Source organism: Lepidochelys kempii, chromosome 9, assembly GCF_965140285.1.
Source record: "Lepidochelys kempii isolate rLepKem1 chromosome 9, rLepKem1.hap1, whole genome shotgun sequence".
NCBI lineage: Eukaryota > Metazoa > Chordata > Testudines > Cheloniidae > Lepidochelys > Lepidochelys kempii.
The window spans coordinates 39521865-39546289 of NC_136388.1; the positions used below are offsets into that span (position 1 = coordinate 39521865).

The window sequence follows — 24425 nt, forward strand, 5'->3', positions numbered from 1 at the left end:
GCCACTGAGAAAGGTATTGCTCTTAGTACACCAGAAGACCTGGGAGGTCATTCAGGATCATACAGCAAACTCATTAAGCTGGATATGTTCATTCAAATGCTGAGCATAAAAACAAATCAACGCAAGACTTCAGAGTTAAAACAGGGAGATGGACAGATCATGCACCTCAGACCTACTGTTTGAGGCTGACTCAGGAAAACAACACTGTCAGTGCATCCAATTTACATCTGGAAGATTTTCTTCACAACCATCATGGCTAGAACCTTTTTTTGATTAATAATTCAGATCACATTCTGTCGCACAATTGTATTCTTGCTATAAGTAGGCTGCATATTTTAAAATATTCTTTTACCACACAATGTGGACTAAACTGAATAGAAAATTTTTTGTTTTGTTTTCTTTCAAATCATCATGACTACTTATGACATTTGGCAAACCACTATGCTCCACATGTCTGTTTTAGTGAGGTTAAAAAAAAAGAAAAAGACATTGGAATCCACAAGTCATTTGAGACTAAACTTCCATGAAAACTATAAGGTCAAACTGAGTAATAAAATGATGGAGTACAGCATTTATTAGTGAAACTGACTTTAAAAATCTTATCTTGACAAGAAAATACATGTTTATTTTTTAATAATTTAAATATTTGTAAATATTCATAAATAGAATAAATAATATAGCTTCCCCCAACATGCAACATGCTAAAGACAAACAGAAGACAAGCTGTCAGACCATGATTAAAGGAAAACTGCACTGTAATATGATATTTTAATCATTGTGTCCAATTACTCAGTCACGTTTTAAAATGCGTCTTAAATATAGCAAGAAAGAAAAGTTAAATGAATAGTTAATGAAATAGGAAGCTGCCAATTTGACCGACTAAAGATGTACACAAGAACGCGGCGAGGTGCACCCTCTCTGTTAAATCTTTCTCTGACAAGGTGCTGTGTTCACGGAACAGGAATCTGTGCTCTGAAAGACATCTGCACACCTCAGGAGAGAACCTGTGGAAGTGTGTGAGGATACCCAGGAAAAGGGATTCCTCGCCTTCACATGTCCACAAGAAAGTGGAACTTGCTGAAACAATGTGAGCAAATTTCCCATTCTGTGTACTGATTGGAGTTACTGAAGTCAGGCTAGAGCCAGACAGACGTGCTCCAGAAGATGAGAAGTGGACAGGTTCTCTCATCCTATGAGCACCGAGCATCAGAACCCAGATCACACCACTGGTTTACTAGGCGAGATAGTGCCTGCTGTCGTGTTTCTATCTGACATCTCCCTCAATAGGTCCTACTGATTTGTCACGCTTTTGGTCACACATGGCTCAGATCCTTCTCCCTCTCACTCCTGTGGGGAATTCTGTGCCACAATTAATAAACGTGGATATTTTAAATATTTTGTGCAGAAAAAAACTTCTGCTGGAAATTTATTGCAGTTCCACCTTTTTCCCAGGAGAGGGCACTGTGATGATAGAACAGAGCAGCCTCAACAGAAAATAACTTTGGCTGGAAAGTTGCTGCAGTTCTGCCTTTTGTCCACCAGAGGGCACTGTGGTGATAAAACAGAGCAGAAGCTCCAGATCAGCTAGGGAAGAGAAAGAACCTGCCTTCTTTACAGTGCCTGTCAGCCACGTCAGGAGACAGGGGCTATGGGGAGACAGACAGTATGGGGCTGCTGGGGGGGGGGGCAGACAGGGGCTCATAAGGGCTAGTTGGGGAGGACAGACTGGGGATGGTACTGAATGGGAGTAAAGGCGAAAGGCCACAGGGGGATAGGAGGTTCAGGGCCACATGGTGATGGGGGAGGGGGTTCAGGGCCAGATTGGGACAGGAGATGGGTGAGTGGGGGCACAGAGACACATGGGGACAGCGGGAGGGGGTGCGGGGCCATATAGGGACGGGGTTATTGAGTGGGGACAAGGAGAGAGGGTGAAGAGCCACATAGGGATGGCGGGAGTGGGTGTCTGAGTGGGGGTGAAAGGACACATGTGGACAGGGGGTGCAAGGACACATGGTGGTGCGGGGACACATGGGGATAGGGGCAGATGTGCCTGACTAAATGGGAGAGGCTAGGCGTCAGGCAGGATCTTTATGGGGGAAGCTCCTTAATAATCCCTCCCCACCCCTCAAAACACCTGTTCCATACATTTCCCACCTATACCCAACAACCCTCCAATTTCACACTCAAGCTCCTTCCCAGAAATTACTTCCCTTTCCCTCAGCTCCTCCGTTACCCCATAACTCCCCTAAGCCTTTGCACTGCTTCTGAGGGGTGTGGGAAATATGGTTCTGTATCATAGTTTAAATGAATTATTATCAGAGTTCTGTGTTAATATGCCTAATAAGGAATCTATTTTTCAAAAAAAAAAAATTCCTGAATCTTTTTGTTGTCTGTATTGTTACAGACATACTTGCTGACAGGTATTTTGAAATAAATGACCCAAAATAACTGAAACTAGCGTGAATATTGTGTTATTTTGACAAATAAAATATGCAAATTTGAAAATATTGTGCACATAATTTTTTGTTGCTGAATTCCCCCAGGAGTATCCCTTTAAACAAGGGGTTCTCAAACTTTATTGCACCAAAACCCACTTTGGACAATAAAAATTACTACACGCCCTCAGGAGGGGAGACAGAAGCCTGAGCCAGCTTGAGTCCCGGTGGAGGGGGTGGGGGGGTGGGGGAGGGAGCAAAGCTGAAGTCCAAGAGCTTCAGTCCCAGGCAGGAGGCCTGTAACGTGACTCCCAATGCCCAGGGCTGAACACCTCGGGCTCCGGTCCCAGGTCCCAGCAAGTCTAAGCCAGCCACTTTGGGGTCCCGACCCACAGTTTGAGAACCACTGCTTTACACCATCTTATTGTATTTATATTTTAATATATTCTGGCTCACAGTTATACTGAAACTAAATCCAGTTTTTCTAATGCTTACTGAGTTCAGGTGATTTTATAACTCCACAAGGGAATAATACATTTTTATGGAAACCTGATGTCAATTTCTGAGCAGTCAAATAGTTACAGATTGAGGGAATGGATTATTTCCCTCTTTGGAAGACAAATGAATGGCCACAGATATAGGATTAATAAATTATCCTAATCTGCATAAAGAGCTTTGAACAGAAACACAATACAGTTTAGCCGTATTTACTCACTAAACTGCAGCAACTTTCACTTTCTTAGGACAAACTCATGTCACTGGGCATGACTCCCCCAAAATTAGTACTTTTCAGCTTTTGTCAGCCTGTAACTATTTTTGTAGAAGTACTCCACTTTCTAGCCTTGCCATGTACTTCTGCCATGTGGTTTATAGGATGGTAAGTGGGTCAGCCTCTAAATAGGATTTAGTATAATTCTTGACAGCCTCTGCACCTTATTTTGAGAAGACTCAGCTGTTATTTCTTCTGTTAAATTCTCCCAACACTGCACTACCCTTGGAGAGCTACACTGATGACAGCAGCGGAGCATGAATGTAACCAGGACACAGGGACCACTACAGGCCTTCTGGCACTGGTGGGAGTACAGCAGCCTTAAAGACCACAGACCAAATTCCCTGCTACTATAAGCAGATACAGGCCTTCTGAAGTAAATGGCGTTGCACCCACTTGTGTATGAAACATACCCAAAACTCAAATATTGTTACTTAACTTAGTCACATCAATATCTCACAAGCACTTGCCAATTAAACCAGCAAGCTATTAAACTGGAACATTCTTCTGTAATGGTTTTAATCCCTTCTGATTAAATTTTTCAAAATACAATTTTCTAAATACAAAAAATTTTCTAAATATGACTGATGTTCTCTTTTTTTATGCATTTGACACATGATTATCATCAAGTATTTGTTACAGAGGGAGGAAAAACATGATAGAATAGTTACTTTGTTCCTAAAAAATAACTACTACTATGGAAAAATTTGGATCAAAAACATAAAAAATAATTCTTCTCATAGAGAAAAATGTGTTTTTAAGTTCCCTCTGGAAATTTGCACTCTGAATGTTGAAAATAGTAAAAATGTTAACTGAAGTTACAGACAGAAGAAATCTCCAAAGAATTTCATCCATTTTTCTTCTATTCATCCCACATTTTATGTACGTGCCACAATCCGTAATTCACAAAGCTATTTTACATATCTATTAAAAGTCCATCAGGCTGCAGCATAATCTGTGTAATCAATGAATTTAATCAGCAGAATACTAAAATCAAACAAAGAATGGACTGAATCTGAATGGCATACTTATTGGAAAGTAAAGTCCAAGTAGTTTAAACAAATTGAAATATTAGACACCTCAGATTAATTGTTCAATAGCAACAAACCTACAGTTCAAAAAAGTGCCAGTTATATATCTTTTAATATTCTGACTACAAATTTGCCATTAAAAACCAATATAAAGTCATAAAGGAACTCAAGGCTGACAGGCAAAGACACTAAACATCTTCCTGACATTGAAACAATATACCATCCAAAATGATGGTGGCAAAATTAAAATGCCAGTGTTTTTACCTAAGGGATCCACCTCTGCCAAGCCTTGAAATTATGGCACATGCACTTCAAGCTGTCCCCTTCACTGACTGCTGCACTCTTCTGGCAGGCAGGGTTTTAATTTACAAGAGGATTGTTCTCCGAGAGACAGTGTTTCAGTTTTAGATAAGTTCTCATTTTCAGTGGCTATGAAAGGCGGTCGATACACAGATCTGAAGACTGACATTCTATTAATCCACAAATTAATAACAGGCATGGGCAGACTGCCATGCCTTCCACCTTGCCTAAGTGGGACCAGAGGTAAGAGGACTCTTGAATTGTAAAGCCATTAACTCTCTGACCTGGCCATTCTGCTGAGAATGCCAGCAGGGTTACCAGTCAGTTAAATTTTATGGGTAGTTTTCATGATACAAACTCCTTTCTACTACAATACATACTGAGATCACAGGCAGAATCAAATAGCCATCAAACAGTAATTATTTTCAGTCATTACTGACCTATACCCTTTTCCTACAATCTGATGCATAGTAAAGAACCTTTACATCCATATAGAATCCTGCTAGCACAAAGGGGCTCCACAGAGTAGACTAATTTATATCAGTGATTTAAATCACTGAATTAAATTATGATTTAAATCAGCAAGCAGAAAACCTTGATTTATATAATTAACTTTAATCATGTTTTGTTTTTGTACTTTATATTTTCCTGAAGAAAGCTTGATTTGCATTGATTGGCAAAACACACTGATTCACAACTAAGCATAACCTTTACATTAAATTTGGTGTTTCTTTTTGCTAATCAGGAAGATATACTACATCTTCACCAATTTATTTAAGAAACTATAGAGCTTAACTTATATTTAGATTTTTAATTTTTACTTTTTTATGTCAGAAAATGGTGAATGGTACATGTCATTTACAAGATTATTAATTTTTTACTTGTGATCTGTGTCAAGCTCCATTTGGATGGAAATTCAAATGCAATTAAAAATGCACAAAAACATTTAATATATTTTACTAAATAAAACTAAATTAAAGAAGTGACATTAAACTGGTTAATCAAACCCTGTTTTGCATTTAAAACTGATTAAATAAAGGAAGTATTATGTGCAGTTGGTTAACTGAACTGATTGTTTCTGGTCCCGCTGTCCTTCAGGATTTTGGAACTAGTAGATCTCATCCTCCCACACCTAATTTCTATTCAGAGACTGAAAGAGAAAAGTAAGCTTTCCTGCCTTTTCAATGGCAAACAGATTTCTTAGTTTTGAATGAACTGAACCAGTGGAATAAACTGAAATGAAGAAAATATTCTCTACACCTGCAGAACAGATTACTAGCAAAACTGGTTTCACTTCAACTAACACTGATTCCAGGTGGTTAGCCAGTGACTCAAACCGCTGAACTGGTGGGAAATTTCTTTAAAACCTGTCAGCAAATATGTACCAATTAGTTTTACTTTTTATTTAATTTGCATGATTTTAATAGATTATAATTAGTTGTGATCTTAACACAGATTACAATTGTAAATAGTTTTTTATTTAATTCAGTTTAGGCTCCACATGAGTGCAGGGGTCTGCCTGCATAGATCGGATTGCAGATTCAAGTCCCTGGGTAGATTGAGCTAGTAGCCTTCAGGTGAAAAGCTCTCTCTCTTTTATTTAAGCAACTCCACTGAGCAGTCCAACGCAGAGGGAGTAAGCAGTTTAAAACAAGCTGTGACTTTTGCACGGTATTTTTAAGTAAAGACAAGGAACTGCAGATGCTTTTTTTAGCCATCCATCAACCTTGACTTCTCTTTAAAAATATCAGACTGAAGTCTCATATCCTCCTGTAATCCAGAGAAATAAATCTAGTCACCCAACATCGTCACTTCCAGTTATCTTTGAAAAGGTGCTTTCTTGTATATATTAAAACATAGCAGACATACTTTGAGATGAAAAGCTCAGACCCTTTATGATCTCTAAATGGATTTGAATTATGTCTCCTTATTTTCCAAAGGAAATATTATCTCACTCCCTAAAGACAGATAATTAAAAATCCTGTTTTAGCAATTAGCTCCTGGTTCATCTTGTTAGAGAAATTAATTGCTTCCTCAGCCTAGTGAGAGTTATTTGGTGGCATACAAAAGACCAAAGTCTGGGAGCAATCTCAGCTTTATATGACCTAATTCAGACAGTAAGTTTGATTCTGGAGAGTGCTGACCAATGTACTCTATTAGTGTCCCATACTGCCCACTGAATGAAGACCCTCTATGTAGGATGCTGTAGATTATTAGTTATTTGACTAACTACGTGCTTCAGTGACAAAAGCAGCGTGAGAGGGTAAGAAAAATGGCAGGGGTGGTACCAGAAGAAAGTTTTACAGAAATTGTAAAAGGTCACTGACCACCACATTTGGAGGATTAGCCTTTTCATTTTCATTACTATGAGAGCCACAACCAGGAAACAGATACATTTTTTTTTAAAATGCTGTTATAATATGTGGCTTATGGCCATAGATAAATACACTAGTGTTTTGCTGTGGAATATATTCAATGAAGGCACTGAAGAACTGGCACTCTGCAGGAACAGGGCATAAATTCTGATAAACAAACACAGTTACAAATGCTAATGTTAAAGTGAACTATATTCAATGCCCCTCTGTCCTGAACTCACCACTGTATTGCAAGAAGAACAAAGGACAGTGAGTTACTTTACAGTAATTGTGGCTCTTTGAGATGCTGTAATCAGTGTGGATCCCACCATATGTGTGCATGCGCCTCATATGCAAGATTGGAATCTTTTGAACAGAAGCATCTGTCGGGGCTGTGCATATGCCCTGTGCCTCCTCATACTCCCATGCAAGGGCTGAAAGAGTGGGCAGGCTTTGGCCCTCCCTCAGAACCCTCAAAATTCAAAGTCAGTGTTGCTGAGGTCTCTGAAAAGCAAGGATTGTGAGTGGATTGTAGGATGCACTTGGACACCAACTCAAAGAACCAGTTACTGTAGAGCAAAGTAACCATTCTTTCGTCTTAGAGTACATGTAAGCGTGGATCCCATTGTAGTGACGAGCGAGCAGTATCATCTCCAGAGGGTGGGATGAGGAGCCTTTGCCACATCAGTTAAACAGAGATTGCTGTATAGCTCTCCTGAACTTAACATCTGACCAGGCAGCTATCTCAAAGGCATAGTGGGTTGCTCCATCGTGCTGCTTCATAGATTGCTGATATTAGTACATTTCTGAAGTAGGCAGACGATGGGGCTTGTGTTCTGGTGGAGTGAGCTGTAACGTTTAGTGGGAGAAGTATACCAGCTAACTGGTTACACAGTGAGATACACTGTGCTCTCCATTTCAATCACATCTGTGACCAGATGGCCTGACCATTTAAAAAAAAGAAAACCAAGCTCTACTGCCAGTGTGACAAAGTTCCTCCTCTACCTCGGTGGGTCTTGCGCTTATTGGCGGATTTGCTCGCCTCGGAGATTCATGGCAGCCCTCAGTTTGGCTGTTTTCGTGAACCCACAGTCCAGGTCAACTTCTCCTGTGTCTGACCAGGAGTTGGGAGGTTTGGGGGGAAGCCGGGCCCGCCCTCTACTTCGGGTTCCAGCCCAGGGCCCTGTGGAATGCAACTGTCTAGAGTGCTTCCTGGAACAGCTGTGCGACAGCTCCAATTCCCTGGGCCACTTCCCCATGGCCTCCTCCCAACACCTTCTTTATCCTCACCATAGGACCTTACTCCTGGTGTCTGATAATGCTTGTACTCCTCAGTCCTCCAACAGTCCGCGTTCTCACTCTCAGCTCCTAGCGCCTCTTGCTCCCAGCTCCTCACGCACGCACCACAAACTGAAACGAGCTCCTTTTTAAACCCAGGTGCCCTGATTAGCCTGCCTTAATTGAGTCTAGAAGCTTCTTGATTGGCGCAGGTGTTCTAATCAGCCTGTCTTAGTTATTTCCAGAAGGTTCCTGATTGTTCTGGAAACTTCCCTGTTACCTTACCCAGGGAAAAGGGACCTACTTAACTTGGGGCTAATATATCTGCCTTCTATCACGCTCCTGTAGCCATCTGGTCCGACCCTGTCACACCGGATACAACCAGGGGGATAGTCTGAACTGTTTTGTTCTGCTGATGTAATAAACAAGGTCCTGGAAACACCCAGAGCGTGCAATACCCTCTCTCCTGGTGCAAAGTGTGGCTTAGAAAAGAAGACAGTAGCTTGACTGATGGACATGAAATTCTAAAACCACCTGCCGATGAATTTTGGATGATATTTCAGCACCACCTTATCACTCTGGAAGGTTCAGTTACAAGCACCTGAACCTCTCTGGTTTAAGTTATAGCAACTAGAAAGAGAATCTTCAGAGTGAGAGGAGACAGAACACATTCCAAAAGAGGGTCAGAGGGAAGCTCTGTGAAGAGGACTAAACTGAGGTGCTAGACAGAAGTAAGTTCTCTGACCACTGGGTAAGTAAGAGACCCTAGAGAAACCTCACTATTGCTGGGTGAGAAGAGATCAAACACAACTGCACAGGTGGATGACAAGCAGAGACTGATGAAAAGCAGGCCTTAACTGAACTGAATGGAAGGACAGCTGTTTCAAGTGCTATAAGTAGTCCAGGATCTTTGGCTCTGGTACCTGCCCTAGGTCAAGTCCCTGCTGGGTTGCCCATATTGAGAACCGCTTTCATTTAGCTGAGTAGATCCTTCCAGTGGGCGTCTTCCTGCTCTACGTTAGGATTTCATAAAAAAACAAAAACAAATGAAGAGTCCTTGCGGCACTTTCGAGACTAACAAATTTATTTGGGCATAAGCTTTTGTGGGCTATAACCCACTTCATCAGATGCATGAAGTAGGCAGGTATAACTATACAGCACATGAAAAGATGGGAGTTACCTTACCAAGTTGGGAGTCAAAGCTAACTAAACCAATTCAATTAAGGTGGATGTGGCCCATAAGCATACAATGAGAAACTTTGCTCGAATCTGATACAGTTTGTTAAGTTAGGTATTAGTAAACATCTTATCTTTATTTTTCTTGTAACAATTTGTGACCTTTATGCCACATTACCTGTACTCACTTAAAATCTCTCTTTGTAGTTAAACTTTTTTATTGTTTTCTCTAATCCAGTGTGTTTAAATTGAAATGTCTGAGAAATTTCATTTGGGATGACAAGTTGTGTGTACGTTATTTTTTGAAAGAAATAATGGACCTGATGTAACTTGTGTTGTCCAGAAGAGGGCTGTGCAGTACAGGACTTACATTTCTGGGGGAAAATCTAAGACTGTGTTGGGGTCACCCTGCAATATGATAATGGCTGGTGAGAAGCAGACTGTAAACCAAGTATGGCTGGAAGGCTGCAGTTAGACACAGACATTCAGAGTGTGGATTGCATACTGGAAGGCTATTTGTGACCAGCCCAGGTGGAAGCTACTTCAGCAAGACATTGTAAGGCACCCAAGACTGCAGGGTAGGGGTGACATAGCTGCTCATTAGTCTGGATTGTACCCTGGTTCATCACAGTAAGGATTTCACTGATGTAAAGGGCCACAAGCATCAATACACCAGTGCTGGCTTTGCAGGTATCCTCTTTGTCTTCCTTTCACTTTCTGATCCCAGAGCATGGCATATGCTCAAGAAAGCGCTGGCCAATGGTGACTTTTCCAGCTACACTCTTGTGTATACCATCACATCAGAGGCCAAAGTGAACCATGTGAACTGCTCTAGCAGACATAACTTGAGCTGAGCATCCCTGGATTTGCGGAACCTAGAGAAGAATTTTCACACAGAGCACCTACCTGGGATGCAATTCTCCCTTAGCCAAGAAAGGCACTATGTCCGCCTTTGATATGAATCAGTCCGTCACAAGACGGGCAGGTTTGCCCAACAGTTTGAGTCCACCGTGAAGTGTAGCTTTTGGCACAAAGCACCTCCCTTCACTTACTAGGGCAAATATGGAGGAAGAAGTGGCCAATGCTTGCTGCTTTTTGGGTTATGGACAATTTAAGGAAATGGAAGTGTGAAGATTAACTTTTCTTATGTGAGAGTAGTTGAAAAATCTGACTGTAGTCTCTAAGAAGAGTAGCAGCAAGTCCGACACTTGTTGGGTTCCATCTTGCTGCCAAAGGTACAAAGAGAGAACAGATAGGTCCTCTCTGCCTTTTATGCCCTGGCACTGGAGAACAGGGCGGGGGAACACAAGGCACATGCCCAGTCCCACCAGACTCTGCTATCCAAAAGAAGTCAAACTCACATGTAGGAGGCACATGCTCACCAAAAGCGGATTTCGGTCTGACATATCTTCAAACAACAAGTGTTTTTACACTATAAATTATCTGACTAAATAAATGCTTAGGGCATAATGTTTGAGATACTGGAAACTGACTGTCTAACCACATGGAAAATTTTTAGAATGGATCAATCCATACTTACCTAACTTTGCCCACGTAGATAAGTGAGTAGAATCCTGATTGATTAATTGGTCCTTTTACCTAAGTTTTATACTTTAACATCTCAGAACTGGATGGAGCAAATTAACAGAACTATTGGTCAGGACAGGTCTCTGTGATTTTTTGTGGATCCAACACAGTATCCACAGGGCTTTTAAGTTTAATGGTAATAATTCACAGTGACATGTTTCAAAAATGTAACATATTTGGGGTAAATAACAGTATGCAATTTTAAACTGTATCTAGCTTTCTAAACACAGTAAACAGTATATATTTGAACCTGTACACAGCCAAATATTTTTCTGAACATTATATCAAAGAAATTTTTCACAAAATAGCAAGCACTTTTCATACAATATTCCATGTTTTAACAAGATAAAAGTTAAAATTCCTGAAAAAATGTGCGTGCATTGAACTAAATTGACCCTTGACTATCAAAGTACCCACAAGCCAATGACTCACAGGACCGACGCAGTTAAAACACATCAATTTCACAGCCAACGGTACACAAGGGAGTAATGTGGCCAGCATCACATCTGACTGCCCTAACCCGATGGATCAGGTATCCGTTTTGCAGTTAGGTGAATTGGAGATGGCATTTCTGAGTGAGAGAGAGCGACACTCAAATCCATAACCTTTAGGACTGTAGTTGAGCGTGTGAAGTAAGGAGATTCTTTTCCCCAAGAATCAGGCAGGCACTGAAGACAATACTGAAGGGGGTTTTATTCACGGTACCAGGAAGACTGATAAATAGCTTCAAAAGTGTGGGGTTACAGTGACCAATTATATACCTCTCTCATCACTTCATTTGCATGTATCTTGTTCTTACAGAGACAAACATTGTTTCAGAGACAGAGAATGCACTTAACATGACAGTGACAGGAGCAGAACATATGCATCAAAACTATTTTGATTACATCAATTATCCATGACTATCTTAAGGCGAAGGGGTGGGGTGGGGGTGAGTGTTTACAAATATCCAGAGGGCTGTGAAGGGAGGGTTTGTTCTGTTCTAAGAGCTGAGTTACAGGGCGGACATTTGACCATATAAGTTTATCAAGTGGTTTACAGCTACCAGTGTCCTTGGGCCTCTGGTGTTTCTGTTTCTGACTCAGCTGCTAACTAAGTTTTTAACTCTTGCCTAACAAGCGCTTTAACCACTCAGGCACTGCACCTCTCACTTGACCATACCAGTGAAAAATCACAGCAAGAGATTAATACTCATGTTCCCTTCCAAAGTGAGGGAGTGCAGGTAATTTGTTTTCCCTAAATTTCTGCCCATGATCTTTTCTATAACTGTTTGTTTCTTTGTAAAAGACAGTGAAAAAAATTATTTGAATCTTCTGCTCCTAAATGCAGCATTGTACATACCACATGGAGTCTTGGTATTGACTGATGTTTTGTTTACTTCTGTTCTACCCTGAATTTTCCATGCTTAAGAAGAAATAAATGCTTTAGAAGTGGGGCTGCTTTATACAACAGGAAGGGAAAAGGCCCTCACATTTTCTGTTTCTCTTTTCAAACATGAAATGAAATAATGTTAAAAAAATCTTTAATAATGGCATAAACTTCTTGACCAACAAAATGGAGACAATGTTGCTATTATCTTGACATGGTTATGGAAGAGGATCTTATTTCCATTTCTTTTCCATAAATAATTTGGGCTGTATTACAGAATAGAAGAATGATAAGCTAAATAAAGTCTGAAGGGCCTTCTGAAGTACATTTTCTTCCTGCTGCTACAGTAGATGCACTGATGGAGCAAAACAGATTGTGCATACGCAACTCTGCAACTCTTTGCGGAGTCATCCAATCAGAGTATTAGCTTGGTCAGCTATATGGTTACTGTTTAATTATTCACGCTTGGTTATAGCACTGCCTGCTACTGAAGGCAATATCTTAAAATTGCAAATTTCAGGACATATACCTACTTCCGGGTTGTTTTTCTTATGCAGTCAGATATCCTGACTAAAAAAAATAAATCTAGTTGTGATAGGGTGTCCATCCCACACAAGGCCTGAAGGGGTTAAGGTGGCTAGGCAGGCTAGTTATCCACCTACACTGTACCTGGAGGAGCAGCAAGGGGGCAAGAACTAATTAGATATAAGGTTCAGCTGGACTGGAAGGGCCTGAATAAATCCCAGTAGCTGAGAGCTGATGGGGACTGCAGAGAGAGATGGGCTGCAGTCACTCTCAGGGTGAGAGAAGGCAATATAGGAGCAGCCTAAGGATACAGCAGTACGGTTCAGGACTGTGCAGACCTTGACTACTTGTAGCATCCCTGGGCTGGAACCCAGTGTCAAGGGCAGGCCTAGGTCCCCACTAGCCACTGAGCAGAGGCGCCATTAAGGGGCAATGAGAGGGAAGACAGCACTGGACAGTGGATCCCAAGAGCCTTTCATGCCCTGGAAGGGGTGGACTACAGTGACCCAGCCGGGGGCCAAGCCACAAAGCGGGAGCATTTGAGTCTTGAGACTGCAAGATATAGAGACAGAGGTGGAGTGAGCAACTGCAGAAGGGGGCATCAGACGAGCAGAGCTAATTCTCAGATATGGCCACAAGGAGGCGCTCCTGTGGTGAGCAGAGCACCTCATGTTTCAGTACTCTTCAGACACTGAATTTACTGAATTCAGACTCGGCTAACTTTTCTGCCCATTTATGTTACATGTCTAGTAAATGATCCTCTTTAGTAAAGGTTCCTATTAGTTTTATGAGTATGGGATTAAACTATGCTTAATGATTCATTCCAGATAGTTTATCACACCGGTTCTGTATATGTTAGCAACATCCCCATCATGCAAGATTATTAAAGTTAACTGATTTTAATATAATCAGAAGGGCAAAGAATTGAAACAGGACACTGTCTGGGACTTGTCTAATAGTTTCCTAAATTGAACTGCTCAAGACTAGCCAGTCAGGGAGACAAGGAATATCACAATACCCACTGTCCAGTCATTAGTTACATAGAAACCACTTAGACACTGAAGAGGTGAGGTAATCTGGTTCCAAAGACAAAACCACAGGTGCTGCTTATGCTGGAGGCATGGGGGACACGCAGCAAGGCATCTTATGCATTTCCTGAGACCAGGAACTTACATGTGAGAATGACAAACCTAAAAACCAAATTAAATCGATTCAAATTCCTGCTCTACTACCCTTAAAATGCACCACAGAACAACCACCTCTCTGCCTGATTCTACAGTAAAGGAGCAGGAAGAACTTGCTGGGAAGGAAAATGGAGATCCTGTGTGCTGCTTGGAGGAGTAACTTAATGCTTGCTCATCTGTTGGTCAGTTCTTGCCCGAGTGACATGCGGAGGAAGCAACACCCATGCATTTATACCGCTGGCACTTGTCTCCAGAGACTACAAGAAAACACTGCAATTCAGACAATCCTGCTGACACCTCTTCTCTTGACCCTTGCATGGCTGAGTGGACAGTAACAATAAAGCTTCTGGTTTTCACTGAACTGCAGCCAACACTAGCTTAAGTTCTAAAATATACTAGCGTAAGAGTTTTTCAAAATGCACTATGATCAGGCTTCCTTAAGTACAAAATGCTCAAGCTTAATTTAGAAGATTTTTCTCTTTAAAAATCATCAAGAGTGTGACAGTGACAATATCCTGAAATATCATTAATGAACTTTATTGAATTAGGTTAAACTTCATTGAATTAAGTTTAACATCTTTGGGGTCCATTGTATTAGAAATGCAATTGTGTATGTGTTATTGTGGAATTGTATGTATATACCTTCTCTTAGGAGACCGACTAATGCAATCTCTGGAAGATATTGAAACTTCAATAAACTTTTTTGGAACAGTACCTGTGAAGTGAATTTTCTAGGAAATACCTGGGAAATGCAAATGATCCACTTTAAAGCCAACCTTTTGAAGACACGCCCTGGGGAGAGAGCAGTGCCGTCCCTAGCTATTCTGGAGCCCTATGCAGCCCCCCACCACTCACTGGCGGCGCAGCTGGGGCTGGGTTGCTGCACTTCCCGCCGCCGGTGAGTACAGGCCCAGCCCTGCTGCAGTTCTCAGGGGAGTGGTGGCGGGGCTGGGTTGGTGCAGGTGCGGGAAGGGGAAGGAGCTTTGGTGAAGGGCTGGAGTGGGGGCGAGGCTGGGGCGGAGCAGGTGCGGGGGCCGTGGGGAAGAGGTAGGGCAGGGTGCTGGAGCAGCACGCAGCTGCGCAGGGCACCAGGAAATTTGGTGCCCCAAATTTCCTGGTGCCCTACGCAGCTGCATATTTTGCGTATGGTTAGGGACGGCCCTGGCAGAGAGACCCATTGTGTACCAATTACCTGCTTCTGGTAATTCCAGATCAAAGATGCCTGAACTGTATGAAGGGAGAACTAAACATGTCATGAGTGTGCTTTGTTCTGAGTTGAAGCTGTGATGGACTGGTAATCACAAGGACTCCCCTAGGGTGGGGTGCTGAAGAATTTATCCTGCCAGAACCTATGTTAAAGTTGGGGTGACGTTTGGTAAACTTATTAGCATGCCGTAGGTTCTTTTAGTGTTTTTACCATGTTTTCTTTAATGCTTTTTTACCTTAAGAATAAAGTAGGCTGGAAAAAGACGTACTGTGTGATCCCTTATAACTGTAGCAATTACACCTGTAACAGCTGAGAGAGCAGACAGGTCTATTTAGGCAGGCTGTCTTTGCTGGGATTAACACAGCGTAGGCAGGGAACTGTGCAGCCGGGACATACTCCAATCAGAAGGGAGTGAGATGTGGTCTCTGCCCGAAAAAGGCAATGGCTGGGGAGCTGGAAGCTTGAAAGTAGGAGTGCTTGCTGGACCACAGAGAAAACACAGGTGGAGTTTCCCTCAGTGGTGACATATGGTATCAGGGAAACATTGTTTTACAAGAAATATTTTTATACATATAAACCAGGATGTGAGAACTCTGTCAGATAATGAACTAACTTCTCCTATTCCTTACACTAAATTGCAGCTCTGTTCAGGTTAGGAGAGGTTTCATTTTCATTGCATTTGGCAGTTTCATGAGGATATCTGGAACTCTAGTAATTGCTAGGAAGTACTGGAAATCTTACAAAAACCCAGCCCTTGTCTAAATGAGATTTGTAATCAACTTCTCTACTGCTCTGGTCCACAAACCTGCCATAGCGAAGAAGAAAAAAGAAAGACAAAGGAGTTTTGCAAGACATTACTTAACAACACTTCGCTCTCGCACGTTGCTTTGGATACATTGATTTCAAAGCCCCTCACCGTAGACTGTGAGTATTATGGAAAGAGAGTCAGGTAGTCCCAACTTTAGAGAAGGACAAATATATTTGAAGAAATAATTAACAAAAAATTATTGCAGCTATTCATTCTGTCTCAGGTAATCAATATACTGATAGAAAAGGATATTTATGTTGGGCATTCATTTTTTGTTTTTACTTTCAGCTTTCAAAATTTTGAGGGTACGTCTATACTACATTTCAAAACTTATGACAGCGAGTCTCGGAGCCTGAGTCTACAGGCTCTGGCCCAAGCTACGGTGTTAAAAACAGCTGTGTGGATATTCAGACTCGGGCTCTGAAGCTCTGGGAACAGGTGGGTTTCAGAGACTGAGCCAGAATATCTACACAACTGGTAGAACCGTAGCATGGGCCCAAGTCTGCAGACCCAGGCTCTGAGACTTGATCGTGCAGGTTTTGAGTGTAGACATAACCTCAGAACGTTCACTGGGGAAAATTATGTCTTTTGGGAACTCAGTCACCACCAATGCCTCAAGTACAGTATAAGTAAAACCAAACAAACTAGGGTGAAGTCTTTTTATACTGTATGTTCCTAATGTCCACTTTTGATTGTTCCATACTGCACTTCTCACATCACTGAGCACTACCTAAAGTAAAAAAGAACAAATGTTGCTGCCAAAAGTAGCAGCAACACTCAGAATGTCTGCAGCCTGAACTGGGCCTGCTACCAGTGGAAGTGCTAGGCTGGAGACAGCCTTATAATGTGAAATAAAAGCACCAAGCATTCAAATTAAGTGGTTGTCATTAAAATATTTATTACTCAGAGGTAACTGACATACCATATTTTTCTTTTTTACTTTGGCTTTCACGCTGGCATCTCAAATAGCACTGAGGGGTAACTGTTGGTAAATAGCAATTTTTGAATAGTGACATTGTATCTGTTTACCTCAAAGAGCTCAAATTAAAATGAGATGTGCCATCTCCCCTCCCCCCACCCAAAAAAGATATTCAATGCAAAAAGAAACTAAACTGAAGAAAAAGCATTATTTCTCTCTTCGAGACTAAGGATAAATGTTAAGAAATAAAAATCAAAGGTAACTTATACATGTGGAATATACGTATTTTTAAAAGTTTCAAAATTTCTATAGCAGAGGCTGGATCTGAATTTACTGAACAGAGATTGCAATTTACTGTTATCATGCAGGAAAGGAGATTTGATTAACTGAGATTGAAATTCTTTCCTAGTGATGTGGAAAAAGCAGTCAATCTCGAATGCTTCATTTAGATAAGGGACAAGAGATATTTTAAATTTGAAAGAGGCAGTGTATGTAGTGTAGATATTCAATTAAATTGGTTCTGGTTTTTTATATGCAGATGTAGCCCAGGATTTGCAGATGAAGATAGATAATCCCTGAGAATATGTGCTGCTCTGAACTAGTAACAGAATATGATACTTTTATTTAAACAGAACATGTTCGTCACAAGATTATTTGTATTACTGTAATGCCTCATAGCCTTAATCGTACACCATGACCCCATTGTTTTAGGCAATGTGCAGACAGAGAATAAAAAGACAGCCCCTACCCCAAATTTACAGTATAAGTATAAATCAGGAGACCCTCAAATGGATAAAGACAGATGGGGAGTACAAGGAAACAATACTAGTCAGCATGACAGGCAGTGGTCTCTAACTAACGTCAAGTTTTTTGTAGGCATCACGGAAAAGGAGAACGTTTTAAGGATGATAATTAAGTAGTTTCATGGATGTTTACAGAGAGTTCCTCCCCAGACTGAGAGGCAGCATGGGAGAAACAGATTGGTGATTGTTTGAAAATGTAAGCAGTGCATGATGGAGGCTGGCACAGTGGGCCAACTGGAGGTGGTGAGCAGTGACATCTCAACTGTGAATGGCAGACAAGAAGTAGGATGGAGGTAAATTGTAAAGGGCCTTGAAAGTGAAGACAAGTAGTTTTGTACGATGCGACTGAGTAGGGGGAGCCAGCAGGGGGATGCAAAGCAGTAACACGGTCAAAATGACAGGCTAGGAAAATTATCTTTGCTTAAACCAAGCTACTGGAGTGAGGAAGTGGCAAGGAAATGGTGCTCTGGAGTTTGCTGGAGTGATGGCTACCTCAAAAAAGAAGCAGGACAGCACACAAGGCTTTGAGGATGCTGCAAGCTAAGAAGAGGGATAGGGATGAAAGGGACCTAATGGGAGTTCACAACAGTCAGACTTGCTCCCTGCAGAGAGAGGAGCCAGCTTGTTGAGTTAGGAGGAGGAGGGAACATGTGAAAATGCTTCATGTGGGGCCAATCAGAGAAGACTGTCAGAGAGCTGGGTCACAAACAGGATGCTTACAATGAGATATATCAAACAGACTAAAGGCCTAGAGACTTACCAGCAATTGGGGGTAAGTTCAGTCTGACACTGTAGGTACCAGTAAGTGGGCAGCTGTTTGACTCCAGATGGGTCACAAATTGCCCTCATGACCCATGCCATCCTCAGCCATGCTGAATTCTGTTCAAATACTTGTGTGAATGGGGCCAAAACATACTTAACGCCCACAGCAGAAAGTATGCTGAGTGCTGCAAACCAGCAGAACTTCATTTATTCCAGCAATAGAACTAACCAAGGAAGCTTCTCTACCAAGAAGTACTATGAATAAAGTAAAATTACCGTGGAATAGGAATGACACATTCAGTTTACGTACCAACAGCACTTTCAACTACCAATTCAACCTGTAGTTGTGAACAAGGACATCAACTCTGCCCTAGTACTCAGGGGTAGTATCTCTCCTCAAGTGCTAATCACATCTGCCTACAAGTACCCAAGATAATATAAAACTAAGCTCCACTTATCCACCTCCCTCAAGAACTATTAAATACAAGTTGAACCGTACCTAAAAACGGCAGTCAAAGTCAACTGTTTTACCAATTAAATCAATTGAAGAGTTACCACCATCTTCAGCTGAATTTCCTGTCTGGCCCCAGGAAATGGCCTCCTTAATGAAATCTTATTACATTTTATTATTTTTGCTAAATATCTTAATTTTTAAAAGTAGATTTTTTTTAAAGAAATCTATGATTCTGTCACTTTGAAAAACGACCTGAATTGTCTTTTAATATATTAGGTTAAAATTTAAAATTGCTCCAAATTCCAGAAATTGAAACTATGAATCTCACACAAAATGACACCAAATTGGCCATTAAAAGTAAGGCATTTATCTTAATATTAATATATGTTAATATAAAACCTATACATGGATGAGTGAGCTGGATTACAGTTGTAAGAACCATAACTTGGAATTTCTACACTTTTATCCAATTAATCCCAGTCAAAATGCTTCATTAATATAATTTGTGTGAAAAATATTCATATGTATCTGTGCGCTATTATATCATTTAATTTTTTTACATTTTTAAGGACCAAATGAAGAGATTAAATATAATCTCAATGCACAAGGCCTGCTATGACAGAAGCCATCTTTTCAATGACAAACTATTTTGTGTGTAGCTAACACACACTGGATTTTTTGATAATGCCATGACTCTCTAACTTTATCCAAGAGGTAGACATGCTAAAGAGACTTCAAAACAACAGACTGCTACATGACTAATAAAAAAAACTTGGACAACTGTTCATAGCTGAGTGAAGAGATAATCAACCATTCCCAGATAGCTGCTTTACAAACTGGATGCACAACAACAGTCATTTCTCTCTATCTAATTTTGTTCATGACCATGCCTCAGCTCTCACACAACATTTGGAAATGTTACAGTAAATGTCAACATTGAGAGAGAAATGGTAAAATCCAGGACGTTTACCTGCTAGACACCAATGTACAGTCGATCTCTGGTCTTTTTGTTTTGGGAATGGCATACAGTGGATATCTATCCCCATGGCGAATCAACACGTGGACAGACACAAGCTTAAAATAATGGGGTGCATGACCTATGCGGAATGAAGAAGTAAAATTAAACATCCGTCTTAATCCCCTCCATATGTTTTCCAATTCTACTATTCCAAGTAAAAAAGCATGCATTATTGTTAATTATTTGTTGTTTATCCACACTATATTCAGTACTTAGAGAATATGGAGGAGAGACAGTCATTTATCCTGAAGTATTTATTTCAATTTAAATAATAATATAGACACCTATAACGGCTCTAGGTGCCCAACATATAATACTACAATAGAACCCCAGAAATGTCAGAATAAATTATTCAAAAAGAAACTCTGTTACCATAAAGCTCCTTTCCTCCCCTTCTTTAATCATTCTGGGAAGCATACCCTCAGCCCTCTCCAAAAACCCAGTTCAGCAGATGACTTTTCCAGCATGCCTAGAAAGTCACCAAATGTGGGCTACTTTGGATCCAAGTACTGTTTTTTTAATCTTTACCTTAGGTTTACTTTCTAAGGGGACTGACTGATATAAGCACTTAACTGACATTAGTGGATGATACAAAGGTATAGTGATATAAGATGCTTTGTGCCATACTATGGGGTGAGCAGTCCAAAAAATGTCTTCCTCAACTGAAGTTAGAGGCTGCTTTCCCCTCCCATCGTTATCTCTTTCCATGGTTCCCACCAACTTAACCTGTCATTTCTGAGGAAGCACCCCAATTGCTTGTGTCCCAGTTTGACTCTTCAGCATTAACATGTTCAAAATTTCACACCACTAGGAAGTGATTACACTGTTTCAAACAAAATGCTAAATATTTTTAAACAACAGCTACAATCTTATATTTTCTCTCCTTATCCCCCCTGTTCCTTTGTGGATCTTACAAAAATTTAAGTGTCAGAAGAACCTTTGTAGGTCTCCTTTAGCAACCAACTCCAAAATCAAAATACAAAATATGGAGAAGGAGGAATTGAGCATTTTTGGCAACTGAATATATTTCAGAGGCCAGTCAAGATTTTTGTGGCTAGCTCCAAGTTCTAAAGCATTTACAATACACACTTAAAATCACCATTTCCAGTGCTAACACGTAGAACCTAATAATGAAATAAACCCTGTCAATTGTCTACACCATGTCACACAGCCTACCTTCCATGCTGCTTTCAGTTATGCTAGGGACGTTACAGTAAACACGAGCTTCATAAATAGGATCAATGGCAGGGGGTTCGGTCAGTGGATCAGGCATTATTCTCTTTCGGCTCTTAGGGTTCATCCCATCTTCCTTGACTGGAATTAAGTGCACTAAAAGACATAAAATTAATAACATTTGTAGTAAATTAATACTGGTTATTACATCCATATTATTATTTTAATAATGTGCAAAATATTCAGTTGTAAAAATTGGTTATTTTACCAGGAAATGGACTTCCATGAAAATCAGTCACACTAGAACACTAGTTCTGGGTTCATCCTGTCAATTTTTGATGCCGTTACATAATGAAATCAGGAAGACCCTAAAGAGCTCTCCTTGGAGTAAGACCTCTGAAATCTATCTGGGACGTAAGTGTCACTGTTTTTGCATTTGCACTCTTTTCCTTGAAACAGCTTCTTGTGTTGGATTTTTCCATGGGTGACAGGAGCAGCAGCAGGACTAGGAATTTAAAAACCTATATCAACAGTCAGTGGATAAGACAGGAGTCATTATCTCCCATGATTGCGGATATGACGACTCTTCAGCATACACCCTGAGAGGTCGGACAGGAGTTGCTGAAGAAAAAGAGATACACATCTTGGTAAAGGAACTTGTAGCCAGAGGACTACTGGGACTTCTCTTGGTAAAAAGCAGCTGAGAAAATAGTTTAGGAAATCTAATATTGAGAAAAGGAACTTCACCATATAAAGGGGAAAAACAGATTTTGGTCTGTTCTTTATGAGGATGGGAATGACAATTTCCCCAACTCTTCTTATTCTGAAGTCAGGTTTAATAGCTCAGGATAGTATTAACTCTGTTAGGCACTCTTGACAGTAAATATCACAAGCATTTACTTCAGAAACTTGACTCTACAGAGTATCTTTTAATTGGAAATGTTGCTTTGGTTGCCTGCCTGGAGACTAGTTCAGGCAGGGAGACAACAACAGATTGTTGGCTTTATATTTCATCACCTCCTTGGAAACATCAGAAGTCTTCACTGCCAGTAGTACAGAAGAACACACAGTGAACAGGTCTAAAGTACCCTTATTACACTTCCAACATGTCATCTTTTTGTGAGTGGCAGCCAATCTTGTTTTACACATAGGACAATTTAACCCACTGAAAATTTTCAGTACAAATGGTCATCAATTTAAGGTATGTAGTGATGACTGGGGCCTTGGGAAGTACAACGTATGGAGAAAGTAGTACATTTCAGTTTTGATTGTTCTATCTACCTAATTTACGATCTAGTAATCAGTGAGAATGGCAAAAATAACACAGGAAAAAATCACATCAGTCCAGAATGGTTAGATAAGAAAAATTCAGCTGAAGTAATTTTTTATATCACAGAGTATTTCCCAGCCCAGGGATCAAGCATGGCCTAACCACTACTTGTCATGCAGGATCACTTCTTGCCAATCAGCTGTCTGCATGGACGCACTTTCGCTGGAGGACCAGTGACTGCTGTCCAAATGGCAGTCTAAAGCAGCAGTTTTTTACATGTGAAGCTAACTGCAGTGGGCTCACTATTCCTAGACATTTCCCCTTGAAAGCTGTCTCATAGATAAACTTGAGTAACTTGTTTTTAGTAAACTTTGATTTTACAATTTTCAGATATCACCCTTTCCCCCCATCCAGAGGAGTTGTTTACTTGTACAATAAAATATTCTTAAGGACGTCAAAATATATCTAATAATTTTTTTCACTTTATAATCACTGAACTCAAAACTGAAATACTGCACACAGATGAAGTTTAAAAATAGAATTCACTCATGTTAGATGATAGCACAGATTTTTTTAAATTGGAGAAAGCTATTAAAATATATGAGAAAAAGCTAAATTACATTAGATCATGCATGGTGCCCACAACATCTCAGTGTCCCTTTCAGAAGAATGTAAGAAATACAGATTTTAGAAAGGTTTCAGAGTATATTTTAGAAATATACAGAAAAAATTACCCAGTTTAACTACTATGGATTTACCCAACTAAAACAAAAACAAAAAGTCAACAAAAGTGAACATTAATGTTGTTGTGAAAATGCCCTTGGCAGTATCACACTAAACTGAAAGGGACACAAAGTCAACTCAAACTTGGATTTGTGAAACAAAATAAATGGAAATATTTCTCATAGGTCTTTGGCTTTGCAAAAGCTTGTTCTACAAAATCCAAATATTGGACAAAGTTGAGTTGACAAAGTCTCTTCAGATTGCCTAGGTTTGAAGATTATTTTCTGTAGTAGCCCTTGAAAACTGCAGCTATAATAATGAACTCTCAAGGCTTTGCCCCGTCAACATATTCCTTTCAAAGAGGGAAAGATTTTCTTATTGAAAATGATGGGGATGGCATGGCTAATGTGATTAGGTCCTATGATGGTGTCACTTGAATAAGTATGTGGACAGAGTTGGCATTGATTGACAGAGCCAGAAGAGTACCCAGAAGTCACCTACTACAGGACAGGCCCAACAAAGAAAACAACAGAACACCACTAGCTGTCACCTTCAGCCCCCAACTAAAACCTCTCCAGCGCATCGAAGATCTAAAACCTATCCTGAAAAATGATTGCTCACTCTCGCAGATCTTGGGAGACAGACCAGTCCTTGCTTACAGACAGCCCCCCAACCTGAAGCAAATACTCTCTAGCAACCACACACCACACAACAAAAACACTAACCCAGGAACCTATCCTTGCAACAAAGCCCAGTGCCAGCTCATGTTAATTAATTAGCCTCTTACTCTATCTTTTCATGTTCTCTCTCTCTCTCTCTCTATATATATATATATCTTCTTACTATATGTTCTACCCTATGCATCCAATGAAGTGGGCTGTAGCCCATGAAAGCTTATGCTCAAATAAATTTGTTAGACTCTAAGGTGCAACAAGTACTCCTGTTTTTTAATTATACTAATAAGATTATAATACCAGTCTCTGTAAATGCATATTGTTAAAGGAGATCAAAGTAGTTCCTATGCCTAATAAAAGAGTTAATAGAGGACTCCAATTACCCCCATATAAATTGATCCAATGTCCCAAGGAGACACACTTTAGACAGACAACTTTCAAATGCTATAAGCAGTTGCTTTTTGGAACAGCTAATTCCAGAGCACACAACAGGAGACACTATTATTAGTTTAAGTAACTTACAGGGTTGATGTAACTAATAGGGAACACAATATAATTAAGTTCAACATCCATTGGTGGGTGGTTGGGGGAAAATCATACCAACAAC

The 24425-nt window shown here is 40.5% G+C and overlaps 1 protein-coding gene across 1 annotated transcript in view; it reads right to left on the reverse strand.

The window, feature by feature from the left end:
• PXYLP1 (2-phosphoxylose phosphatase 1) overlaps positions 1-24425 on the reverse strand; it is a 102455-nt gene that overhangs the window by 13040 nt on the left and 64990 nt on the right. Inside the window, exons 3-4 of the mRNA XM_073359962.1 lie at positions 21155-21307; positions 19931-20057 (exon numbers count right to left, since the gene is read on the reverse strand). Of these exons, the coding sequence (XP_073216063.1) occupies positions 19931-20057; positions 21155-21307 (280 nt within the window). The remainder of the gene's footprint in view (positions 1-19930; positions 20058-21154; positions 21308-24425) is intronic.